The sequence below is a fragment of the Herpailurus yagouaroundi genome, unplaced genomic scaffold (genome assembly GCF_014898765.1).
Source record: "Herpailurus yagouaroundi ecotype Mexico unplaced genomic scaffold, PumYag 163, whole genome shotgun sequence".
Lineage (NCBI taxonomy): Eukaryota > Metazoa > Chordata > Mammalia > Carnivora > Felidae > Herpailurus > Herpailurus yagouaroundi.
The window spans coordinates 67,128,764-67,151,342 of NW_024412404.1; the positions used below are offsets into that span (position 1 = coordinate 67,128,764).

The 22,579-nt window shown below is 61.6% G+C and overlaps 2 protein-coding genes across 16 annotated transcripts in view; both read left to right on the forward strand.

Moving 5' to 3' along the window:
* Nucleotides 1-5,519, forward strand: part of JAKMIP3 (Janus kinase and microtubule interacting protein 3) — an 88,629-nt gene extending 83,110 nt beyond the window's left edge. For all 15 annotated transcript variants that reach the window (XM_040486819.1, XM_040486814.1, XM_040486812.1 and 12 more), the window contains one exon: nt 3,007-5,519. The gene's annotated coding sequence lies outside the window, so the exon portion shown is untranslated. The remainder of the gene's footprint in view (nt 1-3,006) is intronic.
* A 2,292-nt stretch (nt 5,520-7,811) lies between these two features.
* On the forward strand, nt 7,812-22,574 carry DPYSL4 (dihydropyrimidinase like 4). The gene is given in 15 exon segments (XM_040486839.1): nt 7,812-7,984; nt 10,269-10,357; nt 10,845-11,029; nt 13,300-13,464; nt 14,044-14,105; nt 14,200-14,280; nt 15,707-15,775; nt 16,130-16,250; nt 17,118-17,274; nt 17,556-17,697; nt 18,383-18,553; nt 18,856-19,035; nt 20,693-20,767; nt 20,769-20,859; nt 21,681-22,574. Coding segments are annotated over 15 exon segments (1,719 nt in total). The 5' UTR covers nt 7,812-7,945; the 3' UTR covers nt 21,773-22,574.
* The last annotated feature ends 5 nt before the right edge of the window (nt 22,575-22,579 follow it).

Here is a 22,579-nt window from a genome sequence, read left to right on the forward strand (position 1 = left end):
GTTTGGGTTTGGGTTTGGGGGCAGAGAGGGAGGATTGGGCCGCAGGGGGTTCTCCCGGCGGGTGGGGCCGAGTTTCCTTGTCTCGTGTGCGTTTCTGGAAACCCCAGTGAGGCGCGGGCCTGGGGCTTTCCCTCGGCGCCCACCATCTGCCGTTGGCTCCGAGAGCAGTGGGCTTCTCCGGCCCCAGGAAGCCGCTGTCTCCTTTGCCAAGAGCTTTCTGTTTCGCAACAGTCGAGATCCCGGTGAGAATTCCCGGCAAACACAGATGGCAGGAGCCTGTTCCTCGAGCTCTGTTTTGACATTAATCAGATGCTGTTTCCTGATCCCATTTGCATGTGTTCCCAGTGGGCGTCACCCGTGGGGGTCCCGCTTCTGCAGCCGTTAGCGAGGCTGTGGGCCGGTGCCCACGTGGAAATGCCCTGCCGCCCCCGGCGGGGTGATGGTCCAGCCTGTCGCCCTCTTGTGTTCATTTTGGTACTTAGGAGGTGAAGGCTGTTTGTGACTCTGCTGATCAGTTCACTCCTGTATCTTCTCCCTGGGCTTCAGTGCAGCCCAGTATGAAAATTGTGTCCTAGCCTCTCCCCTCGGAAGGAAGGGCGGGCTGTGATGCTTGGTGCCCACCCTTGTCAGGACATCACCTCATCACAGGGCAGTCGTGTGCCCCGCAGCCTCCACCCCCTGGGCTCTGAGCTGGTTGGGGTCTCACCCGCCCCACCGTGTGCCACGAGCCCCTCCGGTGTCCCACGTCTCTCCTGTCTCACCGTGCTAACCCATGTTACCATCAGCGTACTGGGCTCTTGTGATCGGTGGGGAGCCGCCCACGGCAGAAGTGTCCCCAACTTGCTCACTGCACAGTCCCCAGTGTGGCCCCAACATGTACTCAGGCAGGGCCTGGCCCCAAGACGCACACAAACGAATGGCTGCCGCATGAACCACCAAGTAAGTGAGCAGATGTCTCGTGGAGGCTGGGCACGGTGTCTGATTCGTCTTACGGCCTCACAGTCGACCTCGGTCCCCGGAAGTGGGAAGCAGTGTGTTCTGGGGGTCTCCAAGGATGCCCCTGTTCTCAGTGAGTCACTGGGGTTCTCGGGGCCCAGCACACAGTGGTGCCCTGGCTAAGGTTCGTTTCGGCAACATAGTCAGGAAACGTGGCTGGATCTGGAGGGATCCATAAGCAGATTTCGTGGGCTCTCTGCCTCCTGTGGGGACCACACAGAGCACCCCCTTCCCCATTGGTGAAGACGTGGCCATCCGTGTGCACTGTCCGTCTCCCCAGAGAAGTCCCTTTGACGCTCAGAGTTCAGGTGTTCTGTTGAGGCTGCTCGTTTGGGGAGCCCACCCCTGCGCCGAAGTGTCAGGCCCTCAGAAGGAAACAGGTGTTTGCCATAAATCACATCATTTGTGCAAACGGTCAAGGCCACTCCACCAGCACAACCTTATGGCTCAGGGAGCGTCTCAAAAGCGGGCTCCCGGGTGCCGGTCAAGGGCTGACCTCGCAAGCGGGCCCTCCTACCCACAGCAGTCTCGGCTCCTGCCGCAGATGCACTGGAGGCTCTGGACCAGCACTGGGCCAGGGGTTTGGGGGGGCGAAGAGCCCATGGGGCCGTGAGACCAAGGTCACACCCAGCGGGTGATCTCACCCTCACCTGCCTCGTGTCTTTTGTGGCTTCAACCTGGAAGAGCTCATGGGCTGGCTGTGAGGACAGTCCGGAAGTCAGGCCCGTGGTCAGAACAGGGAGGGACCAGGAACACCTTGTCCCCCAGAGGAGATGGGACTGGGAGGCAGAAGGCACTTGGGAAGCCTGGAATCCGGAAGCAGAACCATGCCTCTGCGTGTGCGTGTGTGTGCCCACGCACATGCGTGTGCCCCTGAGTGTGGGGGCGGAGTGTTGCAGTCACGGATGAGGACAGAAAGCCCCCCCACCCTTCTGGACACAGTGGCAGTGAACAGAGTGTGTTAGCAAAGTCAGGCAGGACTGGCTCCGGGAAGAGGGTCCCTCGACCACAGGCAACCAGATGCCATCTTCCTGTTCCTCCACTTTGGGGACTGACTTTTTAGGACTCTGCACGTCATTCTCAACAAGGTGTCTTCTGTGTTTGCAGGTGTGAGATGCATGCCACAGGCAGTTACCGGCATAGCTCAAGGGAAGCAGTGCTGTGGTTGGGGGGGCGGACGCTGGCGGGCAGGTGGTCAGGGCCCCTGGCCCCGGTCAGCCTGGGGTGTGACCTGAGGGAGCCCCTCTAAGCTCAGAACTTCAGACTTCAGTCTGCAAGGTGAAAAGGCCAGGCTGGCCCTTTCACATCTCACATCCTAGAAACAGATGATTCGAGGGGAACCTACTTAGAAATGGATCCGGTTAACGTCACAAAGAACAGTGCTTCATTTCCACGGCCCTGAGATTCGGGCATAATGTGTGCCACGTGGGCAGGAAGTGTGTGTGATTCCCCCCGGCTTCCTTTGCCTCGTGCGTTGAGGGGAGGGGTCTTCCTACTAGAAGGTGAAAAACCCCAAACGCACAGAACCCTCTGCAGCCTCTCCTCGCCTGGGAACGTGCGGGCCCAGGGTCCCCCTCGCGGGTGTCCGCGCCCCTCACCACCTCTCACCCCATTGATGCCAGTGCTGCCCCCGCCCCGCGGCTGATGTGGGGCCCACTCTCCTTGTGCAGAGAGGAGACCTGTTCCAAACATAAACACGTAAAAGGTAGTGAAGAAATGGAACCTAACAGAGGCCCGCTTTCTAAGTAACGAGAAGAAATGGAAATCGGGCGGAAGCGTGGGCATCTGCCCGGGGCGTTTGGAGGCAGGTCCGAGGCCACGTCCGCACACGGCTTTGTGGGGCACCGGGACGCGTCTCTGCGGCTCCCGCACCAGCCGCTGGAGTCCCGACTGCGCAGTGCGGAGCCCGTGCCCCGGGCATCTCTCCGCCCCTTCCCACCGCCGGTGTAACCTCAGAGTGCCTCGGATGGCTCACGCTAGAATAAAGCTGTTGTCTTCCCTCTTTTCCAGGGAGGAAGCAGCACGTCGATGAAGCTCCTTTGAAGCTTCCGTTCCTGCCTAGTGCTCTGGCCGCAGCCCAGGAACGCCTTCCAGCACTCGGAGCCAGCCCGACTCATGGGTGGAAGAGGCTCTTCCATCGACCCCACACCCTTGCTGGCCTGATGAGGTTGTCGCTCCCAGGGCTGAATTCGCAAGGTGTGTGTGTGTGCGCGCGCGTGCATGTGCGTGAGCCTCTGTGTGTGCGCACGTGCATGCTCAACAAGGAGACAAGATTTGGGCTCTTTTGAGGCACCTGGAAGTTTACGTGCTGCGTAGTGACACCTGCAGCCGGGTGAGAGTGTGGCAAACACCGCGTGAGAGAAAAGCAGACGGTGTTTCCGAGGAGCGGAAGGGAGGGGTGACTGTGTTGTCTGCAAGTGTCAGGTTCATCTCATATTTGCGTCGGAAAACGTGTCCAAGTCTGGCGCAGATGACTGGCACCAGGCAGGGCTTGATTCCCTGGGAGAAATCGGGAGGAGGCTTACGGGATCAGACAGAGACGCTCTTCTCTAGTGGGTGCAGGGTTTCTGCTGGGCAGCGTACTATTAGTCAGACTTGTCCCGGGACACCCGTCCTTTCTGTTGTCATTAACTCACGGTTACTTATTCACTTGGACGAGATCCAGGGTGAATCCGCTGCTTCTCTGGCTGAGCCTGATGTTGGGGTTTGAGGACCAAGTCTGAAAGCTTGTTTCATTCTCCATGACTAGTGTTGCCTCGTTCTAATGGCCGCATCCCCTGGATACATTTGATGTGCCAGAACCGAATGGCAAACGGTAGTCTTGAGCTAATAAACGCCCCTGTGGAGCTACGGATGAACTCCCAGATTGGGGCTGGGTGGAGGGTGTGACGCAGGCGTCCAGAAACTCTGTAGCGGCAAGCCCTGGGGGTGCTGCCGCCTCTGGTGCGGCCCCGCCCGCCCCAGTGGGTCCTGCCCAGGGACGGCAGCTGTGCAGGATGGCCGTTCAGGATCTAGCCACGTGCAGTTGAGACCCAACTTCGCCCGTGTTTATTTGGATCATCCCAATTTTGCATTTGTCTGGAGCACTTCATATTCCCTCCGCACACGTGCCAGACGTTCTTTAACCACGGCTTTGTAGTTTCGAAAAGGGCAAACTAGGCAGGACAGAGAAGCATGTAGACGCGTACCAATGCCTACGAAGTTGTTTACATGTAAAAGGATGTAGCGAAAATGGCCCCGTGAATGTTTTTAATAATATCCTGTGTACCGAACCACATTTGTATCCTTGCCGTGTTCCTGAAAGTCCCCATTGAGTCCCAATGTTAGTTCTCTTTAGACGTCATTGTTTTTATTCGTGTATCCTGGGCACCTTCTTTTCACCTGATTACGAAATCCAGCATTTCAGGACTGGGCTTTTGCCGACAACAGAAAACAGGCGGGGGGTGGGGGGAGGCAAAAGTGGATACGAGCATTTGTCCCTGCTTCCCGCTAGTCCAGTGAGCATCTGAAGAATTCAAGCGTTTTAAAATAATGTGCTCTTTCTAAATCCTAGAGGATACCTTTTATGCTAAACCAGTGGGCTGGATTGAATTTGCTGAAAGTATCTGTGCCCTGTTGTCGCAAACCTTCTCAAACAGGAGAATGGTGGGTGAATGCCACTCTCTCGTGGAACAAGGGGAGGGGTCAGAAGTTGCCAGAAATGTTTACTGTGCAACCAGGACATGGACGTGCTGACAGTATAACAGCATCAACGCAATCCCGCTGTGTACACAACACCCAGAACCGCACAGATGTTTTTGTTGGTCTGAACTGGAAATCCACGTGAATCGCAGCCCCCTGGCTGACACGGACGTGTGTGTGCACCTCATTTCCACGGTCTAGAGTCCCGCTGCTGAAGGACTGTGCTCTTCCTTAAAGTGCTCTGCCCCTGCAGAACCTGTAGCCTACAGGACACCCCGCGTGCCTTACACGGCTGTGCATACCACCCTGGTTGTCAGGAAGGAGGGTGTGCGGGAGTGGGTTTGGAGGCACTGTGGCGTCCGTCTACATTTACCATCACCCCATCACTGAAACCTTAAGGTGGATTGTGTGTTTTAACACAGAAATGGATTTATATTTAGGCTCAGGAAAATCAAGTTGTAAATATATGTATCCAAATCATATATTTGTTTACTGTATTTTAAAAAGCTTTATTGTACATTTATGCAAAAATGAGTTCGGACTTGTTTGATCATGGCATTATGCCAGCCAGTATGTGTTCTCTTACTAACCACATTCTAAACACGATATTCTTCTGTTCAGTGCTAAACAGTATTCACAGGCCTAAAATAGGTGCCTATGGTGGTCAAGTACAAAATTTTACACTTATTTTTGTATTGTGATTCCTATGATGTATACCAGAGAATTTTTACTCATTTGTAAATTATTGTACAGTTTTAATAAAAAATGTTTTAAATCTTAGAATATCAAAGTTACCCTCTTCCCACGGCATTAAAGTTTGGGCATATTGGCAGTGCTAGCCACTTCTGTGTCCCGTGTCCGTTCTCTGAAGGCAGTGCCACGTTCCACGCCGGGAAGGGAGCCTGGCCCTCCTGCGCACGGAGGAGCCAGGCGTCTTACCTGCAGCCTTACCCTACCTCGTGGAGAATCACCTGGAAGACAGGCTCTGAAATCAGAGGTACCGGGCAGCACCGGGCTGAGGTCGGCCACCAGGGAGGCTTCTTCATGTAGCTGCTTATCAAGTGAGAACCAGAAGAGAAAATGTAAAAAGCTTAGGAAAGTAAGAGAATTTCTGCGAATGAATGAGACTTGGCAACAGGTTTCACTTGCAGATGGCTTCACACAGGTGAGTAGAGGCTGGTTTTATTAATCACCCTGGGGGTGGGGTGGTGGTGTGGAAGCCAGAGATGTGGCAGGGGTGGGACAGGTGCTGATCTGGCTCTGTGGAAATGCTCCTGCCACACCAGCACGAGTGTCCTCGAGGTGACTCTCATGTCCAAACGTACGTCTTGAAATGCCGGCTGCGTTAGAACACAAAGGCTGGATGTCTTTTCCTGAAAAGTCACTCTCAGCAGGGCTTGGCAGAGTGACAGCATCGTCCTGTGACCCTGGGCGGGCTGAGTCCCCCCCGCCTTGTCTTACCCCAAAGCCTTGAACTGGGGCTTAAGGGCGGTCAGGAGCAGCTCTCCTGGGGCGCATCGCCCCTCCCCGCCTTCCCCTCCGACCGTCCCCACTTGCCAGACGTTTCGGAGTCAGAGCCTCCGGCTGGGCGTAGGATCTACCACGGGGCTCGGAAATCTGGCTGGAGTGTCCACAGGCAGGGGTCTCTTCAGCGCGTGCCCCGCTGGGTGGGCGGGAGGTGGGAGCTCCGGCTTCGCCCAGACGGAACGCGAGCCCTCGGCCGGCTCGGCGCGTTCAGCACTCTCTGCGCGGACAGCGCCAGCCCCGCGCGCGCGGGCTCGGGGGCGGGTTGGGGGGGGGTTGGGGGGGGGGGGGGGGGGGGAGCCGGGCCGGTCGGCCGGGTCACGCGCCGCGCGCACACCCGCCGCAGGAGGCTCCGCGACCCGCGACCCCTCGCCCGCTCCCTCCATGGCCGCACGCCGGCCGCAGGAGCCCGCGGAGCCTCTGCCCGCGGGCCCGGGGACGCTGGGCTCAGGCAGCCCGCGGGCCCGGCCCAGGCTCGGCGGCGTTTTCCGCTGCGTGGAGGACGCCTTTGAGAACAAGACGCTGCAGCTGGACGCGTCGGGCGGTGGCCGTCGGAGCCCTCGGGCTGGAGAGCCGTGCAGCGGGCCACCTGGCGACCCAGAGGGACCCGGCGAGCCCCGCCGAGATGACCCGGAGGCCGCGGCAAGTCTGGGAGGGCCGCCCCGCTTGACCCAAAAGCAGGCAGTGAGAAGCCGCAGGGAGGGCAGGCCGCCGGGGCGTGGACCAGGGGCTGGTTCTCTTCCCAAACCCCCAGCCTCTCCGAGGGGACGTGAGGGCCCAGGGAGGGGCCTCCCTCTCCCTGACCGGCCGAGTCTGTCCCCGGGAAACTCGCTGTCCTGAACCCGCGCGCGTCGGGCCTCTTCTGCCTTGGTTCTGCTTCTCGGGTCTGTCAGGGGCTCTGGGTAGCTCTCTTTCTCTGCATGTCTCAGTCTCGCTCTGCCTTCCTATCCCTGTGCGTCCTTAACTTGTGCCCTTGTCCCCTTCCTCCTGTCCCCAAGCTTCACGCGGCCGGCCCGTGGAGCAGCCTTGCGGGAGGTGTGTCCACCGCGGGGTCGCGGAGCCAGTACACCGCCCTGCGTCCCGATCCGGGCCTGGACCATAGGATGCGAAGGAGCCAGGCTTTGGGCAGAGGCGCCTTCCCGGAGGGAGTCCGGCTCCCGCAGCGCCCGGGCCTGGACTTGAGATTAGGATCAATCCCAGTGGCCTTGGGTGTGTCGGGTCACCAGGGAGCAGGCGGCGGGCCCTGGCAGGGCAGGGGCGAGGGCGGGGCCTTCAGAACTTAGCCTGACTTCACCCTCTTTCCGGGGGCCAAACTCCGCACACGCAGCGGCCAGGACTTGTCGCAGCCCTCTCCCCCTCCCCAGGCAGCGTGCGTCCGCGGGTCCGCGCGGCGCCGGGGGCGCAGGGGTCCCGCCTGTGGCCTTCGCCGGGGCCCGGGGCGGAGGGGTTACTGAGCACGGCCGGGGTACCGTGGCCTCCGCCGGGGCGGCTAGCGGGTGGGTACTGAGCACGGCTGGGGCGGGGCTTGAATGCAAAGGAGCAGCTGCGGGCCGGGGGCGGGGCGGGCCCGGGGGCGGGGCTCGGCACCGGAGCCGCGCGGCCCGGCGTGCTCGCACTCGGAAGCCCGGCGCCCCTGCGTACAGGCCCGGGCTCTGCGCGCCCCCGCCCGGGACCCCCAGGGCCGCTCCTCTTGAGCTAGGCCGCGCCGGCCGAGCGTGGGGGCCGCGCGGGCGGGAGGAGCAGGATGTCCTTCCAGGGCAAGAAGAACATCCCTCGGATCACGGTGAGCCCCGCTCCGGCGCCCCCTTCACCCCACGCCCCCTGCCCACCGCCGGGGCCGGACCGTCCCGGCTCCGCGCCCAGCTTGCTGCGCTCCGCGTCTAGCCAGCGCCGGTGCCCCCCTCCCGGCGCTGGTCCTTCCAGCGAGCGCCGCGCCGGACGCACAGGTCCCGGGCCCTCCTGTGCGCCAGGGAGGGCGCGGGGCCGGGAGAGGCCTGCTCCCCAAAGCGGGGAGGGGCCTCCTTCCCTGCGGCGGCCGCGCGCCGAGGCGGGGAGATCCGGTCTCGGCGTCCTCCCGGGACGCGCGGCCTTTTGTTGGCACCGCCGGCCGGGCCTCGGGTGCGTCCCCCGCGCGGCGCTGCTGGCCTGGCTCCGGACCGCGCCTCCGCCGCGCGGGGAGCTCTTTGTCCGAGACAAAGCGCCTCAGCCCCCGCGGCTCAGCCTGGAGCCCCTGGAGGCCCGAACCCCTCCACGGAGCCGGGGTTCGGAGACCCCAGGGGAGGCGAGCGCTCCCTCGTAGCCGCTGAGCGGGCACCCCGGCAGCCCCGGCCCTCGGGAGGGGAGACCCCCCAACAACCACAAGCGAGGGTGCGGGAGGTCAGACGGTTCACCCCGCGCTGCCAGCAAACAAAGCCGCCCCCTCCAGGCGGCCGGCCGGGAGCCGGCGGAGGGAGGGGGAGGGAGGCGCCCCGGCGCCAGCTGGACCGTGGCAGGGGGCGCCCGCGAGGCTGAGACCCGACTCTGGAGTTGACCTCGGCAGGAGGGCGGTGGACTTGCGGATTCCCGTCCTGAGAGATACTCCGGGAGGAAGGAGCCCCTGTCCTTCCCGGACTGGAGGGGGTCTTGCCTCGTGACTGGCTCGGGGTCCAGCCCGATTCGGGAAGTCTGCCAGTGGCTTGCACGGGGTTGGGGTTTGGGGGGGGGGGGGGAGTCAGACACAAGATGGCTTGTTTAGGGGAACTTCCAGCCTCATCCTGGTGAGCACCTCATCCCAGCTGCATTTCCCTCTTGGTTCCAAACCCAGGAAGGTTCCCAAAGTGTGAGTTCAGGTGCCTGGAAAGGGGAGGGATGTAAAAGACCATAAGTAAGGTCTTCCTACCTGGGCGGGGCGGGGCACACAGACGGCAAGTGTCCTCCTGCCTGGGGTGGGGGTGGGGGGGGGACACACAGACCACAAGTAAGGTATTCCTACCTGGGTGGGGGGGTGGGGCACGCAGACCACAGCTCTCTTCTGCCAAAGCCTTCGTCTTCCTGGTCAGGGTTTCCTTGAGCTTACTTGAGGATGGTCGGTCCACTGGGGGCTGCACTTGGCCCGTGGCCTGGCTCATCAGCTGTTTTGTAGACAGTGGGGGGTGGTTTTACGAATCAATACAATCCTGAGAAGTCAGTCCAAATGGAAATGAGGACGAGAGGAGGATCACGTAGTGAGGAAGGCCCACCCGTGACGGGTCATGTGCACCTCAGCGGACTCTTGGGGTTCCTGCTAACTGCACTGCACAGCCTGGCTCCTGTGGCCTCGGCTGTTGGTGCGTGGAGAGCCACGCCTCCCTGTGAGGCACACTTGTCGTTCCTGCCGGGCCAGGTCAGAGGGGTGTTGAGGCTCAAACAGGGGAACAGGAGGAAAGGGCTGCCGAGCGGGGTGCTCGTCCACAGCCTTCTGTGTCTCTGCTCCTTTTCCACGTTTCTCCCCATCATTCTCCCGAGTCCGTGCCAAGTTCCGTGCATGACACCCTACTTTCTGCCCCACTTTGCACCTTCCCCACCACTTGGCTGGGTTCCTAGAAGTGGGTTTATGGCTGCTGAGCACTGGGCCAGCCCCACCTGGTGCCACAGCTCCACGCTGTGCAGGTTACCCACCAGCTGGCCTCGCATCCTGGCACTTTGTCCACCCACGTGGGGTACCTCCAGGCAGCACCACGGCCTGTGGTCACCCTGATGTCTTCCTGGCCCTTCACCCCCATGGCCTCTCCATCAGCAGCTCCTGCCTCCCGAGTCCCAGCCTCTCTGGACTCTATCCCTCCTCGGCCCCTCAGCACCCCCAGACAGCCTAAGAGAGCACCAGGCAACACCCCCATTTCCATCACTGAACACCGCCCGTCAGCGACAGTGGCCTCCAGACCTCTCTGCCCCATTCGTGGGGGTGGGAGACAGTGCTGGCTTCCTCGCTCATTTCTACGTGTACACATTGCATCCGAGTGTTCCAATCCTAATTCCAGAGGAAGAAGTTTTGGGGAGGATGTTGAATAGCTCAGTTTGGAGAAAACGTGTCTTTTGTTTGCTTCCAATAGAGCGACCGCCTTTTGATCAAAGGCGGGAAGATCGTGAATGATGACCAGTCCTTTTACGCTGATTTGTATGTGGAAGACGGTTTGATAAAGTAAGTTTCTGCCTCAAATATCTTCACAGATCACACGTGTGCACATTGATTGCACATTGTCCACAAGTTTACCTTTGGGTGAACTCCACCTAAATGTTTTGTTTTGTTTTCTTTTCTTTTCCAAAATCCCGTTCCCTGGAAAGAGCCCCAGCCCAGGCCTTTAGTGACAACAGAATCTTGTCAGTTAGTGGCAAGGTCTTGGGAAGCAGGACAGTGGCTCACACATGTATGTGTGTTATCACAGCTGTAGGATGATTCAGGGCTCGAGGTAGGTGCTTAATAAATACTTACTGACCACACCTGTCAGCGTCTCTGCTCCTGTCAGCGGCTCTAGTCCCTAGAGCAACACGTGGAACCCAGGTGGGCACCGCAGGGCAGTGCCCAGGGTGGGTCTTCTGTGTTGACTGTCTCAAGCCCACGGCTGGTATGTCATGCTCTCTGACGGTCTCGGAGGCCAGACCAGTTAAGTAATCTTTGTTGCTTTCAGACAAATTGGAGAAAACCTCATTGTCCCTGGAGGCATCAAAACCATCGATGCCCATGGCCTGATGGTCCTGCCAGGCGGAGTGGACGTCCACACGAGGCTGCAGATGCCCGTCCTGGGCATGACGCCAGCGGATGACTTCTGCCAGGGGACCAAGGCCGCCCTAGCGGGAGGGACCACCATGATACGTGAGTGTCTCCCGCGTGCAAAGCATCCGTCCCAGGCTCCGCCGGCCAGGCTTCTGTGTTGCAGGAAGAGCCTTACAATAGAGCGATTTTTTGGTCTATTTCCCTTTATTACCTTTCAGTCTAAGAAAGCCCCGCGTATGCTTTTGTTCTCCCGGTTCACGTTGTGAGTCATCTTGCCTTGGCGAGCTCCGGCATGCTCCTGGGATTTCCATGGGAGCAAATGGATGTGTGCCCAGGAATTTCTTATTTCCTGGGAAGCTGGCAGCCGGCCAAGGACTAGGTTTTCCAAACCAAAATGCCTTGCACGAGGGGAGGGGTCATGTCTGAAGCAGACACGTTTGCTCCTGAGCCTCTGAAACTCGGTTTGCACAAAGTTCCTGCCCATGTCGAGAAGGAGGCTACGTTTTCAGAAAAAACACGACAGGAATACTTACTGTTATCTGATCAACAGTCACCAGAGTTGCCCTTTCTTCAGTGCTGGCTCTGTGCCACCTGCAGCTCGTAAACCCTGGGAGCTCGGCAGACAAGCCCCGCCTACCTAACAGCTTGCAAGGCGGATTCACCTGCCCGAGGTGAACCTGACTGTGCTAAGCTCAGAGCCAGGACGAGACCCCAGCCCTTCTCTCATGGCTTTGAATGCCACCAGCTGGGCGGTGCCCAGTGCAGGCACCCTGCTGTGGTTAAGACCTGGTCTAACATGCCTGGTTGAACCCTGGCTTCACGTTCCAGCTGTTCGACTTCAGTAACTCACCTAACTTCTAGAAGCCATGCTTTGCTAACCTGTGAGGCGGGCGGGAGGGGAAAAGCCTCCTTAGACGGCCGTGGGGACTAAGGGAGTCAGTGCACAAGTTGTTCTGTTGTGCCTGGCACACGGTGCATGCTGTCAGTGCTGCCACCAGGAAGGCTGCCCTGAGGACTCTGGGCTGCTTCACAAGTTATGTTTAGCTATTGCCCAAACCACGGCTTCGTTTGGTTTACTCAACCATGAAGCAAACACCAACAAGCCAACAATGGTCTTGTTTTTTAGTTTGAGGAGACTGGCCATTTTATTTTTTTATTTTATTTATTTATTTTTATTTACTTTTTTTTAATTTTTTTTTTAACGTTTATTTATTTTTGAGACACAGAGAGACAGAGCATGAACAGGGGAGGGGCAGAGAGAGGGAGACACAGAATCTGAAACAGGCTCCAGGCTCTGAGCTGTCAGCACAGAACCCGACGCGGGGCTCGAACTCACGGACCGCGAGATCGTGACCTGGCTGAAGTCGGACGCTTAACCGACTGCGCCACCCAGGCGCCCCAAGACTGGCCATTTTAGATCACTGCTCATGCTCATCACTGGTGGCCCCGGCCAGCCAGGACACTTCGTGATTGTTACCTGCTCGTGCCAGTGCCCAGGCATCAGACAAGCCGTGAGGTGTCACTGTGAGGACAGAGAGATGCTGTGGCTTGAAGCTAGCCTCTGGCTAACCGTCTTCTCCAGGCTGGAGCCATACAGGGACCACAGGGCAGGGTAGCACCCTCTCCCCCGGGGTCCTGGGCGTGAGATCTGACCTGTGGGGAGCATGGGAGACCCACATTGGGGGGGGGACCCACAGTCTGCTGGGGGAAGGCACAGCGTTTGCCAGTAACCCTTGGGTGGGTGTGCCTTCTTGTTGGCCACCCCTACTCTGAGCCCTTTCCCGGCACCCAGGGGAGACCGTGAGCAGTGTTTGGACCTTGGACCTGAGGTTGGGTGGGGGAAGTGATGGTGTAGTGGCCAAGTGCTCTCCTGGTTTCCCCAGGGGTGGGGTGGTGTTGTGTGTAGTCAGTGAGGTGCAAGTAAGGGGAGCCAGCCCCGTGCTGCTGTTCCGGGCTGGCTGGCCAGGTTCAGCACCACGGACAGCACCACCACCTGCTTCTCCCCCCTCCACTGGCCCTCCAGGTGCGCTCACTCACGTAGACACCTGTGTTGGAGGTTAAGGCTCTGGACTGCCACCGGCGCTCCTTGGGGTGAACGTGTCCATCAGGGCGTGGGTGGCTTGAGTCTGGTCTTTCTCTGTGCTCAGAGAAGGCCAAGGGATATGAGGCAGAAGGTGCCTCTTTGGACAGAACCAATGAGCAGGTTCATAGCAGCACCAGCCTCATGGAAGCGGCCCGTGGCCTCTCCACGGCTTTTTCAAAGGCACTTCCTGATCTCTTGGGAACATGAAACCAGTCTCCCTTGGAGGCCAAGGTGGTTTCTGGTGACCAGAGTGGGGGCTCGGCTGACCGCACTGCCCCCCCCACAGTGGACCACGTATTTCCCGACACGGGTGTGAGCCTGCTGGCAGCCTATGAGCAGTGGCGGGAGCGCGCGGACAGTGGAGCCTGCTGTGACTACTCCCTCCACGTGGATGTCCCCCGCTGGCATGAGAGCATCAGGGAGGAGCTGGAGGCCCTGGTCAAGGACAAAGGTAAGGGCATGTCCAGAGGCCGGCTGGGGTGGCTGGAGGGCGGGTAGGCATGGGGGTCCACGCTTCCCTGGTATTGGCTGGAAAGGGCCCCTACCCCCAGCCCCTGGCCAGGCTGGACTCTGCGTCTGTTTGACCCCAGGGTGGGGGGGTTGGGAGCTGGGGGGAAGAAGGACAAATTGGAAGGTCTGTTCTACTTGCAGAGGATCCAGAGCAGGAGGTCACCTGCCTCTGTGTCTGAGGGACGGGTCCTGTCACTGTCCTGAGCTGCAGCCCAGGCCCCTTGTCCCCGTCCTGGACGAAAGACAAGAACTACAAGTTTTCCTAGCGTCCTTTTAGGAAGGGAATACTTTCCAACCTGCAGTTCTCTGTGCTGTCTGCACTGAAAAGCCAGTCTGTGAACAAGGCTTAATTTCTTTTAATCAAAAGTCCTGAAGCAAAACCCACATCAGAGCTTCTTGGGGATTTGACACAAGTTAGTTTACGAGCAGGCCCGTGGGAGAGGAGATCAGGGAGCAGGGGAGGCTCCCGGGCGTCGGACCGACAGCGGCTGGGATCTGATCCCCCCTGCTTGTCCTCCAGGCGTGAACTCCTTCCTGGTCTTCATGGCATACAAGGACAGGTACCAGTGCACCGACGGCCAGGTGAGGGCAGGGGCTGAGAGGAGGGGACAGCGGGTGCTTCAGGCCGCTGGCAGGGTGCACACAGCCCCACACGCCTTGTGCGCTCTGTTCCCAGATGTACGAGATCTTCAGCATCATCCGGGACCTGGGTGCCCTGGCCCAAGTGCATGCAGAGAACGGGGACATCGTGGAAGAGGTGCCCGGAGGGCTGCCCGCAGGATGGGCGGGGGCGGATGAGGGGCCGGGGTGGCTTCTGGACACTCACATGTGGGCACTTTGTCGCACAAACCCCCCGGGAGGGAACGGTGGATATATTCTGGTAGGCAGGCTGCCCTGGATCAGAGGTCAAGCAAGCAGGGAGTTGGGGGGCCTGGGGGCTTTTGTCCATAATAGAGATTCCTCCGTGATCATCACACTTTTTTTTTCAAATTTTTTTTAACATTTATTCATTTTTGAGGAGGGAGGAGGGGCCGAGAGAGAGAGGGAGACACAGAATCCGAAGCAGGCTCCAGGCTCTGAGCTGTCGGCACAGAGCCCGACATGGGGCTGGAACCCACAGACCGTGAGATCATGACCTGAGCCGAAGTCAGACGCTTAACTGACTGAGCCCCCCCAGGCGCCCCTGATCATCACACTTCTTATCAGAAGTTTCCCAGAACCAAAATGTTGCTTCCGGGGGGACCGAGACGGGCTTTCCTGGTGTCCTCTGCCCCTGTGGATCGAGGCCCCACAGAGAATTAATTGTTCCTTGTGGTCACTGAGCACAGGTCCTGGCCCCCACCTGCCCCTGTGCCTGGGCTGTGGGGTCGGCGCCCGCAGGTACAGATGCTGTGGGTGCCTGGGAGGTGCGGGCGCTCCTCACGGGGCAGCATGCCTCCCTGGCATCCCAGACACAGAGAAGCTTCCTGGTGGGTTGGGCTCTGCCTCATCCCCAGTTGAAAGCAAAGTGGTGACACCTGGGGAGGGGCACGTGGGGTTCCCAGGTCCTCGTCCACCCACCCCGCCACGAGAGCGCCAGGTGCCGTGTGTGGCCTCTCTGGTCCAAGGCCAGGCCGGGCTTCGGTTAGGAGAACGCCGTGGGTCTGGCTCAGTATGCAGGCAGGTGGGCAGAGCATGCCAGGGAGACCCCACCGGTGTGGGGAGTCGTGTTATTGGGTCCACGGGATTCTGCTTCTCGCCGGTTCTTCACGGTGACTCCCGGATCCACGTCTTCATTCACGCGAGAGGCACAGGTCTTCAAGGGCGTGCTGGGGGAAGTGCATTCTGTCCACCCCTGACCACGGAGCCCCCAGTGTACTCCTGGATGCCCCCTGCTGGCGAACACAGTATGGCAGGCGGGGTGCCCTCTCCAAGCCCCGACCTCATCTGTAATGTAGGGAGCTGGGGTCACTCCTCTCCAGACCCACCCTACTCCTCCGTTCTGAGTTCTCTGTAGTTGGTGATTCGGGGGCCTGGAGGCCCGGAGCTCAGTGTAGGGGAGGAGAGCTCACATGAGCGTCAGGGGGGCAGGGCACATCTTGGGGGCGGGGTCTCCTGGGCTGCCTACATCACACCCAGACTGAGGCTCTGTGAGACTCTGGCTGTACCCGGGCCGGACTGTGATGTCCTGTCCGTGTTTTTAGGAGCAGAAGCGGTTGCTGGAGCTTGGCATCACCGGCCCCGAGGGCCACGTGCTCAGCCGCCCCGAGGAGGTAGGAGTTTGCCCGCTGAGCGCCGTCCCAGCCCTGACCGCATCCCAGACAGCCACTTCACGGGAGTGGACCTGACCCCGGGGCGTCCAGGGCTGTGACTCGCTGGTCCTCCTCTGGCTCATGTCCCCCATCACCACCGGTGGCCCTTAACCCAAGGCCAAGAAGGCGGTGAGGTCAGGCTCTGGGAACCACCTGGGTCAACCTAGACCCTCCTGGGCACTGAACTGCAGGCTGGGGTCCTCAGTCACTCACGCTGCCCCCTCTGGGCCCGGGATCTGTGGGTGATGGTGGCCGTCCATGCCCATACCGGTCAGGAGGCCCCAGGGCCCGCTCAGTCTGAGCTCCCGTCCCCAGGTGGAGGCCGAGGCCGTGTACCGTGCCATCACCGTTGCCAAGCAGGCCAACTGCCCCCTGTACGTCACCAAAGTGATGAGCAAGGGTGCGGCCGACATGGTCGCCCAAGCCAAGCGCAGGGGTGAGTGCCGGGCCCTGGGCCCCAGACGCTTGGGGGTGGGGGCGGATCTCTCAGGGATTGGGGGTCACGTTCTCAGGACTGGGGGCCCAGCTGGCTGAACTGAGGCTCAGAGCAGGGCAGGCCTGATGGAGAAGCAGCGGCCACCCTGCCTGGCCTCTCGGCAGTGGGGCCTCGGGCGGGGGCTCCAGGGGTGAGTCCTGTGGGAGACACAGGCGCCCCGTGCCTGTACAGGTGGGGCCCGGCCTCCTGTCTCGTCGAGGTAGCAGCTGCTCACCAGGGGCCATGAAACAAGGGGCCCGTTGGTCCTGTGTGCACAGAAGTGACAGCTGTGTGTACGTGTGTCATGTGTACATGTGTGTGCGTGTGTGTGTGTGCGTGGCGTGTGCGTGTGAGGGACAGCTGACCCTATGCCTGATGGGACCTCGCCCCCCCCGCCCCACTCTGGGAGCCCCACATCACTGTGTGCTGGGTGCCTCCGTGCCTCCAGGAGCTGGGGTGCACACACTGGGAGCCCGGGTGGCCTCTGCCCATAGAACGCCCCCAGTGGAGGAGGCGGTGGGGACACAGAAGAATGGGGGTCCTAGGGGACAGGCCTCAGACCGGCAGGGGCAGGCAGAGTTGACCGTGTTTCCTGCCCTTGGCCCAGCTGATTCCCCGGCAGGCCCGACCTCTGGCAGATGGTGTGAAGGGGAGGGTATGGAGGGGACCCCCACGTGGGAAGGTCCGGGTGTCCTGGAAGGTAGAGATGAGCCGTACAGGGTTTGGAAATCGAGGGGCGTAGCAAGAGCACAGCGCGAAGGGCCCTACCCTGCCCGGGTCCGGGGGGCACGCAGGCTGTGGGGGTGCCTCTCACGGGCCTCCCTGCAGGGGTGGTCGTGTTTGGGGAGCCCATCACCGCCAGCCTGGGCGCCGACGGCTCGCACTACTGGAGCAAGAACTGGGCAAAGGCCGCGGCCTTCGTCACGTCCCCCCCCATCAACCCGGACCCCACCACCGCAGACCGCCTCACCTCCCTGCTGTCCAGGTAAGAAGCCCCTCCGGGCGTCCCGCCACGACCTCAGCCCCCAGCAGCCCTGGGCTTCTGCACGAGCCGCGGGCCGGGATCCCCCGGGCAGAGAACCCACACCGATCCGTCCTGGCCCTCCCGTCCCCGTGCTGAGCCACCGGCCGTGCCCAGCGCTGCTCCGGGACAGCCTCCAGCCCCCGTGGGCTGTGCTGGCCGGGCAGGGGGGTGAAGCCGGCTGGCCTTGGCCGGCTCAGGAAAATCAGGCCGCGGTGGGCTCCCCTGACCCCCCCTTTTCTCAGCGGGGACCTCCAGGTGACCGGCAGTGCCCACTGCACCTTCACCACCGCCCAGAAGGCCGTTGGCAAGGACAACTTCACGCTCATCCCTGAGGGCACCAACGGCATCGAGGAGCGGATGTCTGTGGTCTGGGAGAAGTGTGTGGTGCGTGCGGACTGGGGGTCTTGGGCCATGCCCCCCCCCCCCCCCCCCCGCCGGTCCCTCAGAACAGAAAGCCACTTACCCGGTAAACACACCGCCTGGAACACAGGTCGGGGTGTGTTGTGTCCCCAGGGCATCACGCCCCCAGCCCTGCCATCCAGGGCTCCCCAGATGTTCAGTTCTGGTACCCCTGGAGGAGACTCCTGCCGCTGTGGGGCGACCAGGTCACCTGCAGAATGCATCTGGGAGAGCCGGGTCGCTATTTGTGATGGGATTATGCCCAGTCTCCCCCAAAGGCCTGACGTTTCCTCAGACTGCCTGCACCCCCGCACTCCCGCCCTGAGCTCCTCCCCCCGCAGAGGCCCGGACACCAGCCCCCTCTCGTCCCCCTTCTTCCCAAGGCCTGGCCACCCCGGGGGACTGTCATGTCCTCCAGGGGAGATAGACGTCAGCAAAACCTGGCCGCTGATTGCCTCACAGGGTGAGCACGGTGCTGGTGTGCAAGGCCCAACAGGGACGCGTGGGTTTGCGACAGCGGGGCCCTCCGATGCCCCGGGAGCATGGTTCTGATGCCTCCTGCTGCCTGGGGACAGGGGCCGCCGTCCACACAAAGGCCGCGAGACCAGACCCCCGAGGGCTGTTCGGACAAGCACCCCCCCCATCTCACCTTGGCCTTCATGTTTCCCAGGCCTCAGGGAAGATGGATGAGAATGAGTTTGTCGCTGTGACTAGTACGAACGCGGCCAAAATCTTCAACATTTACCCGAGGAAGGGGCGTGTGGCTGTGGGCTCTGACGCCGACCTGGTTATTTGGAACCCCAGGGCCACAAAAATCATCTCTGCCAAGAGCCACAACCTGGTAAGAGAAGCCTGAGTCCCTGGGTCAGCGTCAGGGTCAAGGCTGGGGGAGCCCCAGGGACCTGCACCACCTACCTGCCCCGCCTTGCGGGAGACTCAACCCTGTTACAGGCCCATCGCAGGCCCTTCCTCCCGAGACACGCGTTTTAGAACCTGGCACGGCCCGTTGTGGCCAGTTCCATCCGAGTTCGGCCCAGCGGGGGTGACCGGTTCTCACAGGTCCTAGAACAGGGGCCCTAGGGCTCCGAGGGTGCCGGTCAGCCCGCAGGGGGGTGAGGCCGGCCCTCCACCCTGTCTCCCCAGAACGTGGAGTACAACATTTTTGAAGGCCTCGAGTGCCGAGGGGCCCCCACGGTGGTCGTGAGTCAGGGCAGGGTGGTGATGGAGGACGGGAACCTGTTCGTCACCCCCGGGGCCGGCCGCTTCATCCCTCGGAAGACGTTTCCCGACTTCGTCTACAAGAGGATAAAGGCACGCAACCGGGTAAGGCCGGAGCCGGCTGGGGCGGGGGGCGGGGGGGATGGCTCGGACTTCTCCGACCTTGTCCACCTCCACGAGGTTTGTCCTCCTGGTCAGCCCGGCCCGGCGGAAATAAGTGGGACCAGCGCCTGCTTGGGGAGTCGGTTCTCAGTAGTGGCTTTATGTACTTTTGTTTTTTTTTAAATCTTTATTTATCTTGAGGGGGAGGGAGGAGGAGCAGAGAGAGAGGGAGACAGAATCTGAAACGGGCTCCAGGCTCCGAGCTGTCAGCACAGAGCCTGACCCGGGGCTCGAACCCATGAACCGCGAGATCATGACCTGAGCCTAAACCAAGAGTCGGACACTTAACAGGCTGAGCCCCCTCTGGCGCCCCTCCATGCACACTTTTATTACCCAAGTGGCACAACAAAAGTCAGTGGTGGCCGCCTCTCTGAGTGAGCGCCCTAGACCGTGCAGGGGCACCGTGGGAGCCCCCCCAACCCGCCGGCCGTGCGCGGACGCGCGTTCACAAACAAGCAGGGGCCTGTAGGCTTTACGGCAGCTTTATGAACCGGGGATTTGGGAGTACTTTCCACATCTTTCCTTCCTTCCTTCCCGCGACCCTTGGCTGAGCTGCCCCCTGCGTCTGAGGGACGCACCGGGCGTCTGACCGGCCCCGCGGCACGCGTAGCCGGCTCGCGCACACACACGCACACGTGTACACAAAATTACTGCACACACAGGTTTGCTTTATCCAGCTTTCTAGAAGGACGTTGTCTGAGCTCAGAGGGGCCGGGGTGGTGGTTTCCTCCAGGGGGAAGGAGAGTGGAATCTGCTCTAACTCCCGGAGATGCCACTGTCTCAGGGTGTGAGGGCCACACAGCTGCTCACCGAGGTGGGGCCTGGAGAACGCGGCCCAGCCGGCCCAGGTGCAGAGCCCAGGCCGGAAGTCCAGGCATCCCCCCTCCGCCTCCCGCCCAGAGGGGTGGGGGTCCGCTGCTGGGCTCCTGCAGACCCTGCCCCCACACGCAGCCCAGGCAGGGAGAGGTGACTCCCGGTCCCTCACCCTGGGTGCTGGAGGCGGGGTGTGGACTCAGACCCAAGCCGTCGGACTCGAAGCCCCACACTTGCCCCCCCACACCCTGTGGTGACCCCCTGGGACTGGCAACAGTCACGAGTCTGAGCCTGAACCCCAGGGAGGCACCAGCAGGAAACGGCACACAGGAGGGTTTTGCTTCGTTCACGGACCGTTCCATCATGGTGGCTACTGGGGAAATGTCTCTGGCTTTGGGGCCGTTTTCAAGGAGGACAGGACCCAGGGCTTCCTCGGGGCTGGGGTGGGGGCTCTGCTGGGGCCACGAATGAAGCCTACTGATGAGGCAGTGGCCACGGGGGCCGGCTTCCCCTTCCTTAAAGAGGCCACGTCCTCAGGGCTGCCCTTGTCTGAGCGTGTCCTCTAGCCTCAGGGGAAGAGGGGCCGTGTGCACAGGTGTGAGCAGGGAGGGACGCGCACACTGTGTAGGGGGGAGCGGGGAGGGAGGGGTGCGTTCGAGGTTGCGGGTGGTCGCGGGAGGAACCCCTCCCTTGGCTGGGAGCCCTGGGGTTCCAGAGCCTGGCAGAGGGGGGCCGTGGAGCGGAGCAGGCTCGGTCCCCCTGACGCCCAGCCCCCTCGGCCCCACAGCTGGCGGAGATCCACGGCGTGCCCCGAGGCCTGTACGACGGGCCTGTCCACGAGGTGATGGTGCCTGCCAAACCGGGGGGGCGGTGCCCAGGCCCGCGCATCCTGCCCAGGGAAGATCTCGGTCCCACCGGTGCGCAACCTGCACCAGTCGGGGTTCAGCCTGTCTGGTGAGTGGAGCTGGGGTGGGGGCTCCGCTGGAGCATCCCGAGGGTCAGGAAGCGCCCCCGGGGTGGGCACCAGCACCCAGCCTGTGGCAGGGTGAGTCCAGCAAGGCCGCAGACCACCCACAACCGTCCGCAGATGGGGAGTGTGGGGATGGGGGTGCAGGACATGCTACCCCCCCCCCTCCAGGGGCCAGTGGGGAGGCCCTCCTGCTCCAGCGTCTGCCCCACTTTGGCCGCGGTGACCCCTACTTGGGTCATTCGCGCTGTGGAGAGGGCTCAGTGACGGGATGGGCACACGATGCCTGTGCCAGGTGCCGTGTGGGGTCCGGCCCCTCCAGCCCGGGAGTTCCAGGTCAGGCACATGAGGAAGGGCTCTGTGAGCACATGGGGACACACAGGGACACCGTGGAGGGCTCCGGGGGCCCAGGGTGCAGGCTGCCCCTTGGGCCTCTGGTCAGGGTCCTGGCTGTGCTGTGACAGATCCCTGCAGATGCACTGGGCCCGGGTCCTACCTCTTCCCACCCCTGATGTCCCCGCCTGTCCTCCCTCTCACTGGCGGCAGAGTCCCTGCTGGCCTCCCGGGGTCATCATAAAAGCTAGGGGCAGGCTTCTCTTGTGGGGCCCAGGTGGGACGAGCAGGCCTGGCCGCCCCACCTCACTTCCCGCACACCCGCGGCCTCGGTGTGGGAGCGTCTGCATGGTCTGCTCGTCCGTGCGCCAGGCTGTCCGCGGTGTGGGTGCGCGGGGGCTCCGCAGCCACGGCCCCAGTTACGGGTGCAGCCAGCGCGTCCGTGCCCCTGCCCTCATGCCCACCCGTTCGGCAGGGTCTCAGGCGGACGACCACATCGCGCGACGCACGGCTCAGAAGATCATGGCGCCCCCTGGCGGACGTTCCAACATCACCTCGCTGTCCTAGGCGTCCGCGTGCGACCCGGCGAGCCAGTGCTGTCCCACCCACGGGGCGGCGGCTGGCCGGGGCTGCTCACCTCACATAGCTCTCCCTTTGTCAGACTTACCTGAAAGGTGCTTGGCCTCACCTTCCCCACCCCCCACCCCCCAAGAAACTACCCTTTTGGGGTCCCAGGTCCTGTACGAGGAGCCTGTGCAAGGAAAGGGCTGAATTTGGGGGGTTTCACTGCCAGGTTGAAGAGGCTGGATGTGATGGCGGAGTCAGCTCAGGTGGCCCCGAAGGATAGCTGGGTGCTTCACAAAGGCAGGGCTGCCGCCCGGCCAGGACCACGGGAACCACGGGGGCCCCGCCGCAAGGCTGGGGCGTCGGCTCCCGTCCCGTTATGAATCACTGCCCCACGGAGCCCCAGGCCTCCCCTCTGCTCCTGGGGGTGAAGGTGCAGCCTGCCCCCCTTCCCTGTCCGCCTCGGTATGGGGGGGGCGCCCGTGAGCTGAGCCCCCTGCCCCAGAGCTGCTGTGATTTCAGGGACCCATCAGGAACTTCGCAAAGGGCAGCCTCGTTCGTACGTTGCCAAGGACCAAACTTCCGCTCTTGTAGTAGCCCGAGTCCAGGGGAGTTTTAGGATCCTTTAGCTGAGATGCTCTCCTTTTACGACCAAGTGTGCGGTCTGGTAGTTGATTAGCGCAGCACATCGTGCACCAAGGACAGCTGTAGCCAGGAACCTGCATGCCACCCACAGCCCGAGCGGCCGCCTCTGCCCCGCGCGGACGGGAATGGGGTCTATTAAAGGCGTCTGGGTTAGAAGCTGCTGGC